This window comes from Pseudopipra pipra, chromosome 1, assembly GCF_036250125.1.
Source record: "Pseudopipra pipra isolate bDixPip1 chromosome 1, bDixPip1.hap1, whole genome shotgun sequence".
Lineage (NCBI taxonomy): Eukaryota > Metazoa > Chordata > Aves > Passeriformes > Pipridae > Pseudopipra > Pseudopipra pipra.
Window position 1 is genome coordinate 4551576 of NC_087549.1, and position 23531 is coordinate 4575106.

At 38.5% G+C, this 23531-nt stretch overlaps 1 protein-coding gene across 5 annotated transcripts in view; it reads left to right on the forward strand.

Moving 5' to 3' along the window:
- TRAPPC9 (trafficking protein particle complex subunit 9) overlaps positions 1–23531 on the forward strand; it is a 461153-nt gene that overhangs the window by 187067 nt on the left and 250555 nt on the right. For all 5 annotated transcript variants that reach the window (XM_064644108.1, XM_064644094.1, XM_064644118.1 and 2 more), the window contains one exon: positions 18953–19106. In XM_064644108.1, coding sequence (XP_064500178.1) covers positions 18953–19106 — 154 coding nt within the window. The remainder of the gene's footprint in view (positions 1–18952; positions 19107–23531) is intronic.

Below are 23531 nucleotides of genomic sequence, written 5' to 3' on the forward strand. Positions count from 1 at the left end.
TTTAAATTTGAAAAGCCAAGTAGCTTTTTATAGCATTGTTAAAGAGGCAGTGGTCATGGCTCAGCAGTTAAAATTGAATTCTGTTTTGCGCTTAAAAGCTGAGATTTATCCTTTTAAGCCTTGTGCTGGCTTAATGATTCAGTGCAACTGTATGTTTGCTGGGAGGTGGATTCTGTCTGCTTTGGTCTGGTTGTGTGGTTTTCTGCCTTAAAAAAAACAGGTATAGTTTGTAGTGTATCATCTTTATGCTGTATTTGTAGATATTTTTAAAAAGAAGTGCAATTTTGGAATTAAGCCAAACCCCCAGATATTCCTAAAATAGCCAAAGGTTTGAATCAGCAATTTAAACCAGGGCAAAAAAATTACCTTAACTATCTGCACATTAATCACTAAATTTAAAAAAAAATTCACAATTAAAACATAGCTCAGAGAAAGACTGGTTTGTAAGGTGCTGTACAGGGGCAGTTTCACCAGGCAATGACTTGCATTTTGTCTTTCTATTTTTTTTTCCTGGATGGAATTGAGAAAAGCTTATCTTGTAATCTCATAAAATAGCTTGCTTCTTCTGCACACATCATTTGATCAAAGTCTAGGATCTTCAGGTATTTTTCTGTTAATGAAAACTGGCTGTGGAAATAATGCTTTATAGCAACTACGTCAGTTCTCTTTGTATAGTTGGCTTTTGACGCATTTTGGTGTTGTTAAAATAAACACAGCTGGGTTTTTTTTCCTCTTTCAGTGATTGCCCCATGTATGCTGTCTAACACAGATGTGTGTTTCCTTCTGCTTGTCACCAAATACTTTAATTTCTCCCATACTCAATGAATTAATGCCCCTAAAATACGTGGGTACCTGCTGAAGGAGACTTCATTGACCTGTGTGATTCTTAGCATAGCATTGCAGCTGCATTTTTCTCTTTTTCTTGCTGTCTCTTCTAGGATATTGCCTTGCCTGTGTTCTGAGAGCTTAGACAAAATTTGTATAGGTGTTTTGCAGTTGTGGATGTCAACTTCAAATCTGTTGGGCTTTGAGGGTCTCGTTCATGTCTCTCTGTTTCTGCCTCTCAATATCAATATTTGATGCTTCATCCCAAAGCACGTAGGTTTTCTTTTCTTGGTTTCCTCTATTCAAATGCAAACAACAAAAGTTTCAGAATTGAAACCCAGTCTTGAGGAAGGTCACTGATTTGTGCTCTGGTGTGAAGAGCAGAATTACCTTCTCAATTGCTTAATGGCCCTGTAGGTAATTACAGTGTGGGGTTGAGCAGACCTCAGTCCAGCTGCCTTTATCAGCCTCAACAAAAGCAAGAAAATTGTCTTCCTCAGCCCTGGTGGTCCCTATGGCCACGAGTGCTTCTGCCATCAGTTCCTCAGTGCAGCCCCTGTCAGGTCAGCGTTCTTTGGTGAGCCCCACTTTGCACAGTTCCAGGGAAATCTCAGTTTTTCCCTGAAGATTCCACAGCATTAAAACTTGCAAGACTACTCAAGAACATCTTGAAAACCTTTTCTCAGAAACACAGTTACCTTAATAGAAGTGTATCCTTTCTCTGTGTCCTTGAGATACCTGGAATTACTGCTGTCCATAACATGTTATTAACAACATACCTGTTATTGCAGTCGGTGTGCTCAGTTAATGACCTGGGTCATTACTGTGGCTCAGGTCGGTGCAATGGGCAGGTCCTGCAGCTCAGAGACTGTTTTCTCAGAAGTGAGAGACATAAAGCACTCTGCCAACAAGAAATCCCACAGTTGAAGGGGCTGGAGAAGAGGGAGTTGCAGTTTCTTGGGAATACAAGTGCCTGTAAGGCTTCAACTACTTTTGCAAAAGCTGTCATTGGTTCTCTGACCCCTTAATCGAGCTCCAGCAAGAATCTTTAGCTTTACAAGAGGATTGTCAATGTCCCTCATCTGCCTTGGCTGCAGTTGTTGATACACAGCAGTAATGGTCATCATCATGGCATCCCAGATCTTCAGGAACCATCCTCTTTGTCTCCTTCCCTCTCAGTTTAATGGGTATTTAAACACCTATGTAGACAGCACAGCTGTATTTTATCTTGAAGTAAATCCCACTGTTAAGTCCCTTGCCAGTGAGAATAACTACTTTGCCCAGCAGTTTTTCTCCCATAATTTTCAGGAACATTCCTCATGGAAGCCTGCTTAGAAACACTACTAAATGTCTTCCCCACAAGTTTTCCTCTCATTTGAGAATAATGGAGCTTTACAGCAGCTGTTTTCTGGTAACAAAGAGAAAAAAGAACAGAGACTTATTCTGAATTTCAGAAAATTGTGGTTAGGGTTCAAGTTAAATATAGTAACTCTGGTTGAAATAGAATTCTATCACTTTATGAGGAAAACTGATTTGTATCTGTCCATCTTCTGGGGGTGTGTGGTTTTCATATTTTGCATGTTCTTGTGTAAATAGAATCAATTTTTCCTAGGACAAGACCTTTATCTATGCAAGAACATGTAGTTTGGATTCTCTGTAGCTCTAAGGCTGTACATGGAGGTCTCTGCACCAGTGGATATGGGCACCTCCATATCCAGGTTAAGTGGAGTTATTTTTTATCATTACTCCAACCAGGTACAAAGATTTCTAGAGATGATTGTGCAGCTGTTTCACTTACTGGAGTTAATTTGAGCCATGCTTTTTGTTTGATGATGAAATATGGCCAGCATCTGCAAAAAGAAGCCTTTCATCTGCAGCCCTTACCCTGGGATGGCTTTTCCCTGGTTAGGAGGCAAGATCTCTGCTGGGTGTGAGCACTGGAGCTCTGGGCTCCCTCACGTTCCAGGTCCTGGTGGGTGCTCATAGGATGTATGATATGTAGTCAGTAAATCAGTGTGAAGCACAAAGCTTTACGATGTGTTTGAGTAACTTCTGTCTTCCAAACAAAAGAGGTAACACCCCAAATAGTGTCCTTTACTTAATTTTCAGCACTGAACACACCTGGAATTTCATTTGTGTTGGATACCAACCAGAGATTGGGCTCTGCTGTGGGTGCTACTGTCCCAGATCAGATCTGTTTCTAATTCACTGGTTTGTGACTAATTATGGATGCTTTCCCTCGATTCCAGCTCTTAGTGAAAATACCTTTAGGAAGAACTCATTGAACCTGCTGCAGTAAATATATTCATATTATCATAAGTGAGTTTCCAACAGCTGCTTGATCTTTTGATTTATGAAATTGCCCTGAAGTTCAGATTGGAAGTGCATGGTCTGGGAGCCTCTCTGCACTGAACTGAGTGGTGAATTTAGCCCAGATCAGCTACACATATTTCACTGACAGCAGGAGAAGGTGCAACTTGTCTCTTATAGGTGACCAGAGAATAATTTAACACACAGCTTGATAGAGTTAATTACAAACTCTTTTAGGCCTTCAATTTTAAGTCAACTGATTTTTTTCCCTTTATCAATCTCATTTTTTAAGTTAAATTGAGCTTGGACATTGAGAGAAGCTGAAGGGGGTGAGGGAAGTACACTATCTAGTTTTGGGGTAATTTTCCAGATGACCCATCATGTGGAGGGGTCACGGCTTGAGTGAGATGTTAAGTGAAGTGACAGGGCTGAGGCTAAAAAAGCAGTTTACATCATACAGGTGAGTGTAGGCAATACATAAACACTCAAGTGGACACAGAAAAAAGAACTTTCAGTTTTTGTTAAAGAACCTTCCTTTTCCATATTTATAAATATTAAAAGCTGATTAGCTACTGGAGTGCAAGAGTATGATATAGGGATTCATTATAGCCTGGACCATGTATTATCTACAGGACTTTTAACTGAATTCTATACTTGGCCAAAATTTGTCCTTCCTTTGCACTTCTCCTCTTTTGGAAATAGCAGAGACCTTGGAAAAGTTTATTATTGATAGTGATAAGTGGGAAAAAAGATTATAAACATTAATAATCTGAGTGTGGGGATTAGAAGACTGGAAGGCAGGAATTAAATGATAAACAAAAGAAATTTGATTTGGAGTCACTGACCCAATAAACTGTAGGATAGATTTTAGAATATCATTAGTGCATACTAAACGAAGTATTATTATTTCTCAAGTTAGCTCAGCTTAAGCAATGAGCTTTTATGGGCAGGGCTAAAGTGTTGTCTAAGGACTTGTCTATATTTTTGAAAAAGCTGTTGTGTTGCAAAAAATCATTTTAATTATTAATAGAACTGAAATTGAGAGTGGATGATGTCTTATCTGTAATAAAAAGGGTACATCAAAATGCAAAATGTTTTTGCACCTTCTGATCAGGAAACCTACATCTCTCCTAAAGCTGTCACAAAAAAGTAATTTATTGTCCTAGAAAGGCTTAGGACAATAAAAATAATGAAACAGTCAAAATTTTCACCCTTAAGAAAAGAAACTACATTATGAGATCTACTGAACTTTGGAGGAAATGTGAGAAAAAGAATGCAGTGACACTGGTAGATTTAGTAAATATTTCATCATTATTAATTCCATGCACTTGCGGATCTTTAGGGTTTGGTGTTGTTTTTCTTCCATTCTTACATATTTGATACCCATTATTGTTACAAGTGTCATCTTTTCAGCTGCTTGATCAGACCTTACTTTTTTGGATGGTTACATCAATGTAACTACTCTGTTTCACTTTCTCCCCTGAATTCAGTTTAGATTTATTCCTAGGCATTATACTCTATATTGTGTATTATTTATTATTCACTGGAGGGAAAAGCAAAGTATGCATGTAAAATGAAATGAAAGGTGAACACTAAGAAATTCAGGAACATTAATTTAAAGGTAGAAGAGCATATGCATCATGATGGAAGTTGGGAGCTAATCCTGTTTTTCATTTGAATTTAGACTTGTTGAGTAGTAAATTTGGAAAGTGAAGTTTGTGGTAAGTCATTGAGATGCTTTTTAAAATATCCATAATAATAATAAATAAAATATTAGGCTGTGCTGTGTTCTGTAAACAACATTCTAACTTGCTTCTTATTAGTGTGTTTTGTATTACTCTTGAGCAGGCTGTACCCTCTCTCACCCTGCAGCAACACTGCCATGCCCAGAGTGTCAGGCACAAGAGATCCATCATACTTGACCACTATCTCCTTTTTTCCCCTTGATATATTGGTGCAAAGCATATCTTAACATGGGCATCACTGGCACCTGATTTCAGCTGTCACTTATTTTCCTTCTGCATATGCAGGGGCTTGAGTAGGATGGGACCTCAGAATATCCAGAGTCGTGACCTGTTTAATATGACAGAGAATTTCATGGGAGTAAGTTATGGAGTGATTAGTGAGTGCTGATAAAATGATGACAACAGGCAATAAATACAGAAAGTCAGGCTTTAATCATGGAATTTAAATCTGAATGAGGAATATTTTTACATCAGTCGCTCATTGTTTGTTTTCCAGGCTGCTCCACGTGGGTTCAAATCAGCCTCTTTCTGGTGTTCTCTCCTGTGTTTTGATGTTAGGTCTCCTCTTCTGGTAAAAGCTGGCCGTCTGTAATTTTGAAGGAGAGCTTCTTGTCATTTATCTGGCTTTTTCTGGGAGGCTGTGCAGGCTGGACTCCTGTACAATGATATTTTCAAGCACAGGGTGACATTAGACAGTTGGTTGTGTCTGTACAGCTTGTCCTGAAAACAGGCTCACCAAAACAAGCCCTGCTTTTTGTCTTTCGTGTGGCCTCTTGCTATTCTCAGTGCTTCTGTCAGCTACACTAACTCACTTATATTTGATCCTTTGTGTACAGGAACTGATTAATACAAATAATTAACATTTTCAAATATCAATAATTTTTAAAAGCTGTTTGTTCTTTTGATATAAACTCATTAATTTTTTTTCCAAGGCAGTTTAAGCCATGTGGGGTCTTTTTCCACCTGCATTTCCATACTATTCAATTGAGAAAGCAAATCACTTTATTTCCTTTCCAAGTCTCCATTTTAATTTGTGTACATGTATGAAAGAAACAGTGAGGTGATATTTCCAATATTGAAATAATGATAATGATTTAACCAGGTTTTTTAAGCTGGTTTAGCAAGTATATTCCAATAGGATAGGAACTTCCTTGAGACAGAAGGTCACAGATTTGTTATTGAAATGGTATTATCTGAAGAAATATAAGAAGAGATCAATAAAAAGTGAGTTATTGGGAATTACTCGAAGGAAAATATCGATTTGGCTTAAGGTTGTCCCAGGTTTGTGGAACTGTTCATCCCCCTTGGTTGCTGAACAATTGCAGAATTAATTTAGTTCCAAAAGGCAGTTTGTGCTCAGAGCTGTTAATCCATTCCTGATGTTCTGATTTGCAGCTAAATGAACAATTGTTAGTTTAACTAATTCATATTGTATTGCTCTCCAAGTGGGGTGGAGATGCCTTACTTTTTAACTGGTTTAGACAATTTTCAGAAAACAAAAGAGTGGAAAAAGCACCATGGGAAGAGGTAAATGTTTCTTTTCCTCCTCCTCTGGCTTCATTGCCCAGGAGAGTCCCTTGTATCTGCCTTTTGGAATTTCCTTCCATCCCAGCCTGGATTCCAGCTCCAAGGGCTGGACCAAAGTGCCTGTGCAGGGGCATGAGGACGGGGCTCTGGGCACGGCTGAGCTGTGCCCACAACGAGCATGCTGAGAATGGCAAGAGATGAAGAGCCAGAAAACTTGTAAATCAGAGTTGTTTGCACTGCAGTTTTTTCTCCCCCACTACATCATTATTTTTGATGATGATTGTGGTGAAGAGCAAAATTATCCCTAGTTATGTCACTGCTGTGTTCTGTGAGAGTGTGTGGATTTCTGTAAGGGAACAGTCCCACTGGGAAAAGCATGTGTAGGTACCCTTCTGAAGGATATTACAGCTAAAAAAAAAAGGAAAACTACTGTTTTATGACTTTGTACTCAATTATGCATAATTTAGAGTCTTGTGTATTTAGGAGGAATGCTCCTGTTTAGCCCACTTCCTACCACCTGGAAGTAACTTGATTTACAATTAAGAAAAATGCTCTTTTTAGTGATATCAAAACTCTTAATGTACTATTGTAGTGACATGTCATACAATGTGTCATGTGCTGATTAAAGTCAAGTTTTGTCCTTTTTTGGGGGAACGATTCTAATGTAGTCTAGTCAAAGAATTTAATTTAATTACACGTGTAATACAACTTTCTGCCTTTTACTTAATTGGTCTCGCCTACGTTGTTTCTGCCTATTAGATGATAATTTAGCAATTTCCAATTTGTATATCCCTGAGGGAGGCTCAATGGGAATAAATGGGAGTAAAAAAATCTCTGCAGCTTTATTCCTCGATTTACTGCTTGATGGCATCTCTTTTGTAGTTGTGTGGAAGAAGAGAAATGGAGAACAGTAAGCAATAAAAAAGGAAATCTTTTGTGTAAAAAGCTTAGTTTCAGAACAAAGCAGATTGTGTAATCTTTACTTAGCATTTTTACAGTATTATTTGCTTAGCATAGGAAATATAAATCCAATTTTAATAATATGTGCTTCCAGTTTTAATATTAACCCTTTAACTCATTTATACCTCTATAATTGAGTCACTCAGAGCAAATTAGTGCGTCAGAACCAAGGTGGCTTCTCAGCTGGGCACGGGGAGGTTTATCAAACTGCTGCATAATTTTGAAGTACAATTTGTCTGGTAGTAGTAGCCTGTCATTTTGAGATAATATGGTTCTGGAAATTCTATGTTAAATTGTTCTTTGTACATGGAAAAGAATAAAGAAAAAAAACGTAACTGTCAAATTGGCTCAAAGCTCTGTGTATGTTAATAACTGTGCCCCTCTATGTATCCATTTGGGGGGTTTGGCTTCTTTGCAGGAGCTGGGAATCGCATGGCACAGCATGGTTTGAAGAAAAAGATCTATATACCAGTGGATTTCAACTCTTTCATAATCTGGAAGTGAAAAGATGATGAGTTTCCACCCCCTCTAAAGGTGGAGAATAAGTCTGATTCCTAAACTGGGATTCAGTTTGAAATGGATGCCTAAATCTAAACATGCCTGGGTTTCTTTATAGTCAGATAAATCTAGTCAATGAGTGGAAAGTGTATGTAATTTTCACAAAAGAGATCTCAAATAATTGTTTTCTATTTCGGTACCATTGAGTTTTACCTTTTCTTAAAAAGGAAAGGTTGTCTTACAGAAGTTTAGATATCATCATCTTCAGGGCTTTTTTATCTCTCTATAAGGGAATACTCCAAAGAAACAGAGAATCACAGAATTTTGGTTAAAATTTTTTTATAGTTCATAAAATTTAGATTTAGGTGAATGAAAAGACTTAGTAAATCTCTGTGTTAAAACTAAATGCTGAAGCTAATCTCGCCTTCAATATTTATGCGTTTTAAATACCAAATTAATGTTTTACTTGAGGCAATTCCTTCTCAGTTTATGAAGCACTGAAAAGATTAATCTAAAAATAAATACTTTTAAATCTTGATATTTTTAAAGCATTGTTTCAAGTAGACATGAGTGAAATACTTAAATGAAAAATTATATCACTTCTTTATCCTATTAGAGAGTTCCTCATTTTAGGAAGAATACCTTATCTTAAAAACCATGCAACTTCTGAAGAAGTGTAGTAGCAGACTCCAAATGATATCTTCAATGTAAACTTTTAATTGAAAGATCATAATTTGGGGATTTTGTTTTAAATTGTTCCTCAGCTGGGGACTTTGTGCTTGCCACAGTAACAAAGGGTGCTCAGGGAAGTCTGTAAAACCAAGGTGTCTTGATCTCACACCACTGGCTGACTGCTCATAACTTGTGGTATTTATAATCCCCCTTCCCTCATGTCCTCCAAATGTAGTGAAGAAATCTATCCTTATATAAAAGATTTTTTTATATGAAGCTGATAGGAAATGGTTTTTTATTAGTGGCACCAAAAGTCCTGGTTTCACCTCTGAGTTCCTTTACACAGCTGCATATTCTGCAAAAGCTTCCCAGGCATGACTTTGCTCACAGGTGAAATTTTCCTTTCTAAAATCCAGACTGCTATGTTCAAACTATTTCTGAACCATAGGAAACAGGAGTAAAAATCCCTTTGATCTCATTTGACTTTAACAAGTTTGTTTAATTTGCTTTAGTTCTTTGAGGTGTCACTGCCTGAACATCAGGGCTGTGCAATCCATTGTCCGTATATCATTTGTGGTCTACACCACCCTAATCAACTGAGGGGAGTTAATGTGACAGGCAACTGTTCCAAAATTAGTATCATTCCATCATGATAATTAAATAAATACTGAATTTCTGGCTTTAGTGTTCAGATCTGAGGCTGGTGGCCCTTTGGCTTCACGGCCTTTTCCCGTAGGAGCTCAAGGTCATGGCTCATTGAATGTGAGGGCACCTGGCAGGGCAGTTATTTGGTAAGATGTGGTGATTTCCAAATGGGAAGTTTTGGCTAAAATACCAGAGTATTTTAGAGCCGTCCTCATTTTCTGATATAGTACTTAAGCACATCAGACAACTAACACAGCACAGCAATATGTGGGGCAAAGTGTGCAAAGGTAAATCAATATAAAGGTGATGAGATAAAAGTGAAGACAATCCCAGCTCTGCATTTGGCTGAAGTTGGATCCGGGACTGCCAAAAGCTCACTATAATGAGCAACAGAAGCAGTAGAAGCTACACCTTGGTTTATTAGCCATTATTTCCTTCAGTTTAAAACCATTAGCTCTTGTTCTATCACTACAAGTCCTGCTAAAAAAATTTGCCCCCATCTTATTCTTACAAGCCTCTGTCAAGTACTGAAAGGTTGCTATGAGGTCTCCCAAGCATATTCTCTTTTCCAAGGTGAACAATCCCTACTGGTTTGTTTTCTGAAAACAGCTGTTTTCTGAGAGTGTTTCTAAATGCACATAGAGGTGTTATTGCTGGAGGAAGCATTAAATAAATTTATCGTATATACAGTGTCTTGGGGGAAGAATTGTTTAGGTGAAACTGTGTGCATATGAGTGAGATGTATATAATTTTTATTATTAATGCTGAGCAGTTGGCTGCTATGGAATCTGTATTCCTCCTCAAGTGACACACACCACACTGTAAGCTGAGATTTAGGGCACGTGATTAAAGCTTCTTGCACCCCCACTTACATTTGTGAACATTATTCCTGGCACTAGTTAAAAAATAAGTTTTGTAGGTCAGACTTTGTGGACCACTTTGCTTTGGTGGGTGATGTGCGCTGTTGTGCACTGTTGTTCTGGTGCTTTGGTTTCTTAAACTGGTGATGTCCTGACGTTCCCCCAGCTTTCCTCTTTGGCAAAGATTCTAGATTCCCTGGTTAAGTATGTCATCACTCACAAAACTTGCTTCTGGGACTTGAGAATCTGCAATGAAATCTGTGTAACTCTCTCTATGAAAAGAATTGCTGTGTCTGTGGCAAAATAAACATTTTAAACTTTTCCTGGGCTAACTTGAATACAAAGCTCTTCAAGGGACTAACCAGGCAGTACTCTGAACAGCTGTTGTTTCTTTAAGAAATTCAGAAAATGTGAAGGTTGCAGGTGTGATGGAATTACAAAGGTTATAGTGGGAAAACAGTGACTTGGAAAAGAATTTGGTTATCACAGTAAATCATCTTGAGGTGAACTTCCACTGCAGTGCTCTGGGAAAAGGGCAAATGTTGTCTTTGTATATAAAAAGAGAAGACAAGCAAGTAGCTGGTAAATTAATAATTCATTATGAATGTAAAGTCTAATTTTATCTTGAAGTGACAGTCCATGGTGAAATGTGTACTCTTGCACACTGAGCATTCATGCATCCTGTGATTCTACTCAAAAAATGTTTGAAACACTTCCTTTATGACAAACTTGCATTTTCCTGATGTTGTGTGTAAAGCTCTGTATCTCTGCATTTTCCCTTGAGTAATCACTGAGATGGACTCCACATGTGGATGATTTCCCAGATGTACAGGCTGTCCTGGTGTTTTTTGTATCTTGAGTTTGGTTTAGAGTAGGATCTCAGCATCTTCTCTGAAGTTAACCTTTCAGGTGTGGACAGTGTCACAGTCACTTTCCTTTAAAAGTGGAGCATTGATTTATTGCGGATTTTTATGCCTTTTCTCTTCAGAGAAAGTAAATTGATGCTTCAGGTTTGTCATGAGCAGGAGGCTGTGAGACCCCTCTGAATGTCCTGGGGTCCTACACACACCCAACTCCACCCCATTTGTACCATCCTGCAGGGCCCTGGGAGCAGCAACAACCCTTAGTGTGGGACAGGACAGGGCCCATGCTGTGAAATGATCCCAAACCACAGTGCTCCTTTCCAGTGCTTCTGGGATCTTCGGGGTGTCCCAGGGGCAGAGACACTTGTTGATTCTGTCCTTTGTCCCTTAATGCTCAGTGTGGGCAGAATCAGAACAAAGATAAGGGTTGCAGCAGGTGAACACCTGGTTCCTCCACTTGAGGCTGCCTGGAAAAGGTGTTCTGAACACAATGCTTCCCTTATTCAGTTCTATTTTTTGTTTTTGTATTTTGGGGTCTCAGTCTTTTCCTGAGAAGATTCAGGCAGCTGGAGCGATAACTAGGCATGACTGTAGAATTGAAGGTTTCTTGGTCTTGTTTGCTATATCTGGCACAAAATTCCGTGTTTTTAATTTGCATATGTTTTCTTTTGAACTTTCTGCCATATAAAGGCAATACTGAATTGCACACATGAGCAACTGAATATGAACATATATATTTTGACATTTGTTTCTCTGATTATTACTATTCCACTGAGATAGAGGTAGGAGGTACAGTATGGCATTATTTTGGATAACGAGAAGACTGCAATCCTTGCATGGTTCAGCTGTGATAAAGGGAGGATATTTAACTCAATCTTCAAGTATTACCATACTCTTCCAAATTTTCTAATGGTATGAAAGACTATTAATGGTCTGTTATTCCCCCTGTGGAAATTTGTGTGTTTATAGAGCAGATATTACCATTATTATTATTTTAAATTTCTGATTTCCTTAAGAAGCTAACAGTTTTGCTTCATGGTGATTGCCATAGGAGTCCAAATTATTTAAGTGGGTGAGTGAAAAAAGAGGGAAGTAGAAGTTAATTGTTATGCCTCTTCATTCCCAGTTTATGGTTTTCAGATTTGGAGCAAGGAATTAAAAAGCTATATTCTCAGCACGCTTGGTATAATCACATTTAAACAGAAGATTTATGTAGCTAACTATCTCAACACTGCTCCATTTTCAAATATTCCATTATATACAGTGCAACTATTCTTTCCTGGTTTAACTTTTTATCGTCTGAAATGCCGTGGATCAGATAAATATAAGCTGTTGAATATTGCAGACTTCAGCACTATAGTTTGACTTTTATCTCCTCTTCAATTATTTTAAATAAATAATTAAGTTCTAAATGCAAATTTTTTAATTTAATTGACCTTTCCCAAGATTAATGGAAAAAATTATCTTTTGCTCTGTGTAGTTCAGACGTTAAAGTCCTCGTTTTTCTTCCTGCAGTCAGTTTTAGGCCAGGAGGAGAGATTGTTACTTATGGATCGCTTGAGCTGCTGAATTTTACAGTTGTATTTTATTGTAGTGAGTGAAATATAGATTGTACTTCTCAAACTGTGAAATAATTAGATGTAAACACAAGGAATACGTTAATTTGCATTACTTTACATTCTTATTTTCAGCTAATGATACGTACGTATTCATCTCACCAGAGATTTGATTCTTGAGGCCCCTCTTTGCCTATAAAGTGTTATATACTGGGGTATCACTTCCAGTTTTATATCAGCTGGAGGGCTTGTATTTAGGATGGAATTAATGTGCACCTGAAACACAGTGTTATAAAAACATTATTACTGAGATTGCACAATGGAATTGGGCAAAGTTTTTAAAGTAAAGTTGCCTTTGTGCATTTATTTTTCCTCAAGAATATTATCCTCACTTCAGGCTTTCCCTGAATTTAAAATCACTCACTATCCTTTTCATACATTCAGCATTTTGCATAAGTAGTAGTACCATGGTCAGGCTCAGTGTCCCTTCTGTCTACTTTATATAAGATAAAAAGAACAGGAAACATAATATTGAATAAAGTGTCCAACTGCCTCCTCTCAGCTTCATTATGGAAGCAGCTTGCAAACTCATCCATGGATGATAGTATTTAAATAGGTAGTTAGCCATGAGGAAGAGTTTTTGGGTTCCTGTTATATTGTTTCTTCCTAAGGATAATTGAATAAGGAATATCTCTATATTTTATTCTTCCAAGCTAAGCAGCAGTGTTTTATTCACTTAATGAAAGACAAAATCTAGTTATGTTGCTTTTCTTTTAATACCATGCCTGCTTTTAACCTTGTTTTGTTTGGAGAGTATCACATAATTAATTTCACTTCATAGATTCATCCTCTTCTAAGAGATGAGGACATGAAAAGAGCTGAGCTGCGTCACTGGATGGGATATGCCTGGGACCTGCCTGCTGTCCTGCCAGGAACAAGGGCAGGAGTTTACAGCACTCCCAGCAATACTCCCTCACTGAATTATCACCTATTAATTCTGTCTGCCAGTTGCCACTTCTGTCAAACTGTCAGTGATGCTGGATTTTAACTGGCACTGCTTTAGGAAAGAGGGATGTGCAAGGCACTGGCTCGGGAGTTGTGATGCCATTTGAAGGAAGTTCTTTTTCTCCATCCGAAGGCCTTTCTGCTTTTCATTTTGTTGTCAGGACAGAGTAAGATTTCCAGTAAAGCTGAAACTCATTTTGTGGGAAGTGGTGAAATGGGCTGTCTGGTGCCTTTAGTAGTTCTGCACTGCTGCTTTAATGGGACTTCAGACAACTGTCATTGAGGTGTCGGCGGCACCATCAGGAGGTTTGTCATATTTTCCCCCCATAAGTCATCCTGACAGATGACGTGGGATGATACTGTGCAGACGTATCATCAGCCTTGCCGAGGAGCTGACCTTTTCCTCTTCATTCACTTAATTTGTATTTGAGTAATTTGCATCCCTGTAAGGATGCTCAGTTGTCTGAGGAGCTGTCACAGCGGCGTGCGCTCGTTTCGTGACAAAACCCAGTAGTTTCAAAACACGATTGTTTCATTATTCATGAAAACTGTTGTTACTTTATCCCTCCTCCTGCACAGGCAAGGTTGGCCAGAGAGAAACAAAACCTGTTTTGCATTTGCAGGATTGGATATTTAATTTTTTTTTTTTTTTTGCATAATGCAATGTTTTTATACAAATATCTCATGATTTATTGAAAACTCATCTAGTAAGAAATTTGGGTAGCTCCCCATGAAGCAAAGAAGTTAAAATAGAATTTAGTTCCTTTTCCTGGAGTGAGTATATGTTTAAACTTTTGAGTTTTAAGATCTTTTCTGCTTTCTCTGATATGTAATTACTGTGAAGGGCAAGGTACAGGTGCCCTTGCACAACATGAGCCATCGTTATCTTGTCTGTTTGCAATAAAACCAATGCTTGTTTCAAACTGAATTGTCTATTTTTACCTCTTTCGATATAGATTCCATAGATTCTTGTAACTCACAACAAACAAGGACAAATTTGGGGACAAAAGAAGTGCAGAGAACTCTTGACAAGAAACAGGTTGTAAGGTAACTGCAGAAGACAAAAGCACAGGACGACTTTTATGGCTAAAATACATTTTAGTGTCATTTTTCTGAGGCACAGCCCAGTGACAAAGTTGGGTGATGTTCAGGAGGTTGCCTTTCCTTGCCTTCTGCTTCTTTTAGCTTTAGTCCATGTGACCAATTAAAAAGTTTCAAAAAATCCATTTTTTCATTGGTGATTGTAACCCAATGTCCAACTTATCCATTTTCTCCTTCAGTCAGCTATTTTTTGGGAATTGTTTGCCCATTTGTTAACACCTCACTGGTGAAATGTGTCTTTGGAGATGGGAGAAATCTTCACATTAAAAACAAAGCGAAGAAGCTGTGTTTGAGTAGGGGTACAGTTTTAAGGATGAGTGATTGATTTAGGTTGTGGTATTTATTTTTTGTTTTGATTTTTGTGCAAAGCCTTCCAGTTTACTACACATTCCATAGGCCGAGGAATACTTACCGAAGCAACATCACTGATAAAAAATGCAGACACAAAACTTGATATGAATATTTTTAGCACAAGAGAAAGCAGAATACTGATGATAAAAGGGAGATGTGTTTCAGAAAAAGAGCCAGGATTAATTTTGTTGTGCTTTTCTTTGAGTGGATCTATAGTCTTGAAACATTATATTTTATCTCTGTTTATTGCCTTCATATATTCTACCTAGAGCTGTGTTCATAGTACTGTTTTGTGTGATATTTTTCTCTCTGTACTTGTCTTTTACTCCAACTCCTTGCTTTCTAGCTAACAAGTATGTTGTTGGGGGTGTTTTTCATAGCTTCTCATGTGACATGAGGTGTCACGGTGCTAAATACAGTTTACACAGTATAAATAAAAGCATGGTTAGAAGATTTGAGAACTTAGTAGAGGTTCTGAGTACAAAGAGTCCTGTTTACTGAAGTTTTCCATAACCTAGAGCTGAATAAAGTTACTTCAAACAGAGGTGCACAATGAACCATTGGTAAGAGTAATCTATGCTGTATTCCTGAAGTTGACGTGCATTTACTGTGCACTATTGAGGTAAAAAGTGCTTATATTCCTATTTAATTTCCAGGAAAAAAAATTACCATATTGCCAGTAACAATCCTTTGACAGAGAAATGCAGCCTGAATGCCTGCAGTTACATATTAAATATTGTTAGGAATATTTTTCTAAAGTATTAATCACGTAGAAAAGTGGAACACAATAATTAGATGGGAACTGTTTTCCAGGTCCCTTGGGATATGGATTCTAAATGTTTTTGACCGTCCAGAAACTAAGACAATTTGTTAAAATATGACTGTAGGAACTACCTGTATTTCTGTGAGAATTTAAGCAGTTTTGTGTATATAACAGAAATGAAGTACTGGGTTTGCATCTGCTCACGTACCACAGAGTGATAAAGTGATCTCGGAAACAAAGACTAAAATGATTTTGTGATGTTCCAGTTGTGCCTTCCACATGCATTGCCCGTGCCAAATCCAGGAAACCCAGCCTGCATTTGCTGAATCAAATCATACTTCAGTGGCAGTAAGAATTGATGTTGTTAGTCATAGTTTCAGGCCTGATATTTTTTCAGAATCCAGTTTTCGGATTGTATTATCTGGGTGTTTTTCATTACATTCTTTATTTCTGGCTTGATTCTGGCAGTTATTGTGATCCACTTTTGCATCTCACGTTTAGCTTTTTAATATGCCCAGCACTTGATGGACTGTGCAGGCAAATGAAGAACTTCTGCTGATCTCTTGCTATAATAAAAATAGCCAAAACAGAACCCTCCCTTAAGAGAGGAATAGATTAATTCCTCTGCCTTTTGGATGTGAAGATCACCAAAGGTGAAGTGTGCAGAAGGGGTAACTTAGAGAGACCTTTGCCTCAGTGCTTTGTACTTTTTAGTCATAGAATCATGGAATAGTTTCGGTTGGAAGATCCTTAAAGATCATCTACTTCCAAACATCCTGCCATGGGCAGGGACAGCTTCCCTTCTGTCATAGTTTGAAATTGGGCCCCCTTGAGAGTTCGAGGGGCTCAGAGGTGATTTGGTGCCAGGACAGTGTTCCCTGGAGAGCCAGTCGCCACTCATGTTGTTCACTTCTGCTCAAAATCATATATCTCAGCACCGGAAATGGTTGGCAGTGCAGTCTTGGTTGTTTTGCTGTTGGTGTCTGCTGCGTGTAGGTGGACAAGGCCAGGGGGTGGCTGGGCTCCCTCTCTTCCCCTCCAGGGGGGAGAGGGGAGCCCTGCGACCCCCCAGCTCAGCCTTTGGCTAGAGTTAGAGTCAGCATTTGGAGTGTGAGCTGTGAAGGAAGAGATTCACAGCCCCTGAGGTAAGACAGAGGAGGCTAGGCCTTCTTTCCCCCCCCCTTTTCTGCAGTGAAGCTGTAGAGGGGGGCTTTTCTTTCCCTCCACTGTGAGTGGAGGAAGGGCTCAGAGTTGGAGCTGAGCCAGGAGACTGGGCCGTGGAGGTAGGCCCGGCGCTCGGGAGAGGAGTCCCAGGCAAAATTGGAGACGAACCAAGAGAAGCTCGGGAGTTGCCTGTCGAAGCTGACCGGAGGCAGCCAAAAACTGACTTAGAGGAATGAAGATTCCAGGACGCGTACGCTTGATAAGCTACACTGCAGCAGCCTACGAACCGAGCTGGGACACCGAGAGGGAGAGATCACCAGCAGCAGGAGAGCAAGGACTCAAAGCTATCTTCTCGGGCTTCATGAGGAGGAGAGACTACAACAAACAACTGCTGGACTTGGTGAGGAGGGAGTGTTCAGGAGCCCAGAACACTCCCACGGCAGACTGTGTTACATATCAGCCTTAAAGGCTGCTCCTGGACTAAAGTTAAAGGAGGGGCTTGAAAGGACTGACTGATAGTAATGTAATATATATATATATAGTTGCCTTTAGTTTGTATGGTATTTATTTGTGTAAATAAATGTATATACTTCCCCCTTCCCCTACAGAAGCCTCTGGCCTGAAAGTTTCTCTCCGGTGTTAGGATGAATTGTTGAGAAGGGGTGGGGGAAGCGTGGAAGTTGGATTTTAGATTTCTAATGTGGCTCAAACTGCTACACCTTCCAAGAAGGTAGTCTTGGAATGTTAGAAGCTTATCCTCAGGTGTCATTTTTTGCTCAGTCTTGATAGGCCTATTTGAATTCATCTTCCCTCAGTAAACTTCACAGACTCTAGATTATTCCTTGAGCTTGTAATTACCGTCTATCTTTACCAGTTTCTTTTAGGGTCAAGATTCTCTTAAATTAATGGTAATTATAGAAAATCTCTTCTGGTCTGGGGAGACTTCAAAGCTCTTTCTTCTTGACCTTTGTTACTGGTGTTTCCCTTTTGGCAGCAGTTATAGAATATGTTTCTCTCTTTAGAAGTAGAAATAGATAAAAGGATAATAGTAATGCTGTGTTTTGGTGAAATGCCCTTCCCAGACCCCCTCTTAGTTTGTAGTTGCCTTTCCTCATGAATGGTTTTCAGAGCTGTTGCTCTCTCTTCTCTTTTCCTTAAGTGCAAAGTCATCTCAAGAGCAATATATTTTAATTCTTCCTTAATTATTTTTCTATTTCAGACGATTCAGGAAATTAAAGCTGTTTTGGCAGCACAGTATATTAGATCTGCTATAACCACATTTCATGTGATGTGAGCTGGTCTAAATTCCCTTTTAAATTAGATTAGTGATTCTAATTTAACATATAAGTATTTAGTATGCATTATAGAGTACTATATTTAATTTAATTAGCTTTTGTGCCTTACTGTACATTTAATAAAGCAATTATTTAACCATTTGCTACCAATGAATTGTACTGTGATATTAAAATTAATACTGTCTGTAATTCATGAAGATACTCTAAGCAAGATGGAAGTATCCTTTTAAAAAGAAATCAAGGGCCACATTCAGACCCTAGTACTGTGCTTATTTTGTCTTTCCTTCCTGAGTTTTGTAAGGAAAATTCAGGGAGTTACTTGTAAAATCAGTGAATTTCTAAGTGTGGTACAGTTCACTTCAGGAGACACTTTCATATATAAGATTTTGGTTCCCTTTCTTATGGGTTGATATTAATAAATGACTATAAATAGTATATTCATCAGCATTTGGTGCAGTCTTGTTGCTTTTCCAGCAAGTCTTGAGCACACCAGGAGCTTTTACACACAAGAGTGGAGGTGGGTGGTGAACCTCTGCAGAAGGTCAGATGGTTGCAACTGCCAAATGCATGTCTTGTGCATCCCTCACAAGTGCATTCAGATGTTGATTGATGATTTGTAAAACATCTGGCCATCATCAATAGGCTTAGACTTCAGTAGCATATATCATATGGCTTATATGTCATTAATATACAGAGTAGGTGCCACTGAAACAAATAGACAGTGCTCTGCAGTTTCTGCAGAAATAATGCCTGTAAAAATTGTTACAGTGAAAATTATGTTGTTTTTTTGTCCTTCTTTTCCTTTGCTACAGTATGGCTATCCAAGTTGACAAGTTCAGTTTTGAGAGCTTCCCAGAATCCCCTACTGATGGGACACAGTTGGCGAATGCGAAGCAGCTGGAAGAAGAAAGGCAACAAGCAAAAGGTCTGGAGATTAACAGCAAGCTGGATATTTGCTGGAAAATTATATCCTTTCATAAATACTTGCTTTAAAAATATATAAATAGATGCCCTATGACACATTTTATTTTATAATTCAACTCACTTCATAGCAGTGTTGCTGAAAAGAAAAGTAATTAGAACTATGAAGCTTATCATAATTATAGACTGCTTAAGGTTAATTGTGCTGTATATTATTTAGGTGATACTTGGGTCATCCTGTAATGGCTTTTTCTGAGTCATTGAGCCTGTCATAAATACTGTGTGTTTTTCCCAACTTTTAGGGAACCGAGGAAGTATAGTTAGGATTGAGGAGTAATAGATTTATAGGGTCAAATTTTTCTATTCTCCCACACACCAAGTAACTGAATCATGAAGAAACATATGAAGCTGGATTTAGAGAGTTTGCATATATTTAATTGAATTTGAGTAAATCAGAACATATTAGAATAATTTATTTCCAAGTCCTCTTTACAGATTTAGTAATATATCTAATCTTGTGTAGCCTTTTAAGGCTTAGGCAGGACCTGTGAGATGAGTTAGTCATTCTAAATGCACTAAAATATTGCCTTATGATTATTAATAAGAAATTGCATTTGGTTTAGAGTTAAAATAAACCAAGGGTGTTGCCATAAATTTCATGATTTCTATAAAAATTCTTGTGCTTGGCTTGTCAAAAATACACTTTCTCATGATTTTCTTCAGGGAAACATTCTGTACAGCCCACAGCCCCCCATGCCATGTGATGATACTCAGCACCTTCCAGGGGATTTATATTTTTCACTCAGATCATACTCAAATTCACATGATAGTGGGTGGCAGGAGATGAGAGAAGAGTGGCAATCAAATCATGCTTTATTTGTTTATAATTTTAATTATACTTTTATCTAGTGATCTGAAATGATATTTCATTACTAACTATTACGAGGAAAAACATCTTTACTGTGTGTGTGACTGAGCACTGAAACAGGTTTCCCAGAGAGGCTGGGGAGTCTCCTTCCCAGGAGATGTTCAAGGGCTGTCTGGGCACAATCCTGACTAACGTGCTCTGGGGACCCTCCCTGAGCAGGAGAGTTGGACCAGATGACATCCAGTGGTCCCTTCCAACCTTAACTATCCTGTGATTATTAAGTTACCTGCACAGGATTTGTTAAAGGCAAGGTCTGAGGCATAAATAAGAGTCCTAGTACCTGGTTCGTTCCAGATTCCCTAAGCAAGATTTCAGAGAGAGTTCCATTTATGCAAAAATGTCAATATTTAACCAGAACTCACTTAGAAAATGTCTGTGTTATGGAAAGATATAAATATTCCATGGTAGCATAGATGAATTCTTACGCTGGAATTGAGTGCATAGTTGTAATCATTTTGTCAAGGTGTAAAAATACATCCTCACTCATTTCTGTTGCTGGGCAACACTGTTTACATCCATCCTGTGTTATGTATTTAAGCCCAGTTTTGATCCCCAAACTGCTGTGGCTGACATGTAAGTCAGTACCTCAGTAAACCAACAGAACAATGCATGGATTTTGTGTGCTAAATGAGTGCAAGCATTTAGTTTCTGTGTTTTTGATACTTACAATGGTCCTTCTCTCTGTTCCAGAAACTAAAACTATTCTAATTAATGAAAGGCAAGAAATTTTAGATGTGCTTAAAATCCTCGAAGAAATATGTATGTTCTGTTCCACGTTGCCAGTCCTGGCTAGGGTCAGTCTTTCTCACAGAATCATGGAATTGTTAATGTTGGAAAAGACCTCCATGATCATCAAGTCCAAACTTTGACCTAATACTGCCATGTCAACTAAACCACAGCGCTGAGTGCCACGTTGAGTCATTTCTTGAACACCTCCAGGGTTGGTGACTCCACCACTTCACTGGGCTGCCCCTTCCAATGCTTGACCACCTTTCAATGAAGAAATTCCTCCTGATGTTCAGCTTGAACCTCCCCTGGCTTCATCCTTTTTATTTCTTGCAGCAACATTGAGATGTGCACCAAAAAAATTCTTCTCTCACTTCTGCTAAGTTTAAGAAACTTGTTTTCTGAGACTTTTTTCTTCCACCAGAGTAATTTGACACTGGCCAGAGGAGTTTATTTCAGACATACTGATGCACAGACAGGCAGAGAAATGGATGAATAGTTTAGCTGCATAAGCCTTTTCCTTCAGTAGTCGGCCTAAGTGCAGCTAAGAGAGGAAAAGTATTTGGAAAAATACAAAGGGATACAAAGGGATAGAGTTGCTTATATTTCCTACTGGAAAAGGTATTTTTGCAAAAGTCCTTTGAATAGTAAGACCAAATGATCTCTTTTTTATTCCATCATCTTTGAACTATTTTGAACTCAGGTAACTTTTCTCTGCTAACCATGTGCGTGACCAAATGGATGTATGTTTGAGAGAACACAGTTCAGATGTTTTGTTGTAAGTAATCTTAAGTTGTTTACAAGAGAAAGGCTGTATTTTTTAGCTTGCAGTTCCTTAAGTTCTTGCTTTATTGGTTGATACCACATGAAACTGTCAAATAAACAACGGGTTCAAATTTGAAGTGCATGGATTACGTAGACTGCAGTGAGAAGTTCAGTTATAAGGAATTCCTGTGTGGACCAAAAATAGCTCACAAAGGAAGAGGATTTCAGCACCAGAAGAATTTTCCAGCATGGAAAATCTATTTTCCATGACTTTATCCATTGAAATATTAAGGGTTTCAATTGATGAGATTTTCAATACTTCATTTATGAAAGTATCGCAGAACTTGATCGATTTTCATGTACTTTTGGAGGGCTAAAGGCAGAAGGTAAAGACAACACAGCATATCATTCAATTCAACCTTTGTACGTTTTTTACAGAATGAAAATTATTAGGAAGATAGCCTTTCTTATGAGAACCCTTACTGCCATGCTCTTTCAATGTAGAAAAAATCTGAAATAATGTAATTTAGAGTATCTTTGAGCATACAGTTGTATTGAGATCACTTAAATTAAGAGTATGCTGTCTTGTTTTTTAGCATTGTGGGGTGGCATCTGGTATCAGTTTAACAACTGGGGTTTGCTTTAGCACAGAATTGGAATAGACAGAGCACATGTACTATTAAGGTGACTATGCTTTTCTTATTTTCTGAATATTTTTCAGCAAAATTTTTATTTTCTTCAGGGACCTTCTGTGCATTCCAACTCATGGATCAAGGCATCTGTACTAAGTGGCCTTTGAAGTTTCTAGAATGCTGTTTCCCTCGTTGAGTTCTCCAAGATTTTCATCTTTTTGTTGTTACTTTATACCTGAATTCTTCAAAGTCTTGCATTAAGAAATATCATGTTCCCCGTGTGCAAGATGATGGGCAGAGTAAACTTCTCTTTGTGGACTTTACACGCTCTCTGTTTAGACCCACCACAGATTATTACTCTTCAGAGTATTTAATTGATTTGTGCAGTTTACATTTTGACTTAAGAAATGGAAACATGTTCATAATTATTTCAGAGAATTAGGTCACATGCAGGTGATCCTCATTTTTAGAGGAGTAAACAGATTTATCAATGTTCAGATGGTGGAACAGATTCTTCATAGGAAGAACAGAAAGGTTCTGCTAGGAATAGCATCAAGAAGTTATTTATGCTTGTTTTATGTCTGTTTTAGTTTGTCATAACTCTTGCTGCTGCTTAATGAACTGCAAGGAACTTGGTATCTTGCAGGATGGACCTCAAAGTCTGTAGAGCAGGGCAAGAAGGGGAAACATGGGAAGGTGATATGTTTAGATTACTTAAAATCACCGAATCCACCCCGAGGTGTGAATGAAGGCTCATGTCAGATGCTTACAGCTGAGCTTGCAAAAGCATGAGGAGGAGAAATCGGAGTGCACAGGGAATTGTTAGAGCAGGAGGGATGGCCAGTTGAAAGCTTTTGCTTCAAGGGCAGTCATCCAGCAGAGTGAGGTGGTGTGCATTTGTTACTGACCACCCAAACAAGAAGCAGTGCTGGATGAACTGGAAGAAGTCTTCCAATTGCAGGTTAGATTATTTCTGGAGTACTTTATGGACATTTTTAGTGTACAGGTGCTGGATGGCTTGACTTGGTATGTGCTGTGTGGGATCTGCTGCTTGAAAATAAGGAAGATCCAATTGGAGAGGTGAAGTTTGATGGCAGCCTTGGCTACAGTTGTCCTGAGATGATGGAGTTCCATATCCTGAGGGAAGTGAGGAGGGCAAGTAGCGGGATAATGATCCTGGACTTTAGTAGAGGAGACCTTGGCAAACTGGAGGGCAGAATTGCACAGGAGGCTGCCCTGGTCCCAGGAGAATTGATGGGCCTCAAGGAGCAACCTCAAAGCCTGAGAGTTACAGCAGTCAACAAAATTCATCTGAGTCTTCAAGCAAGGCCTATCCTGAGGTGACTGTAGCAAACTGCAGCCAGGTAAATTCCAGTTAGATACTAGGAAAATTCCTTTCCACAGTGAGGGTGCTCAAAT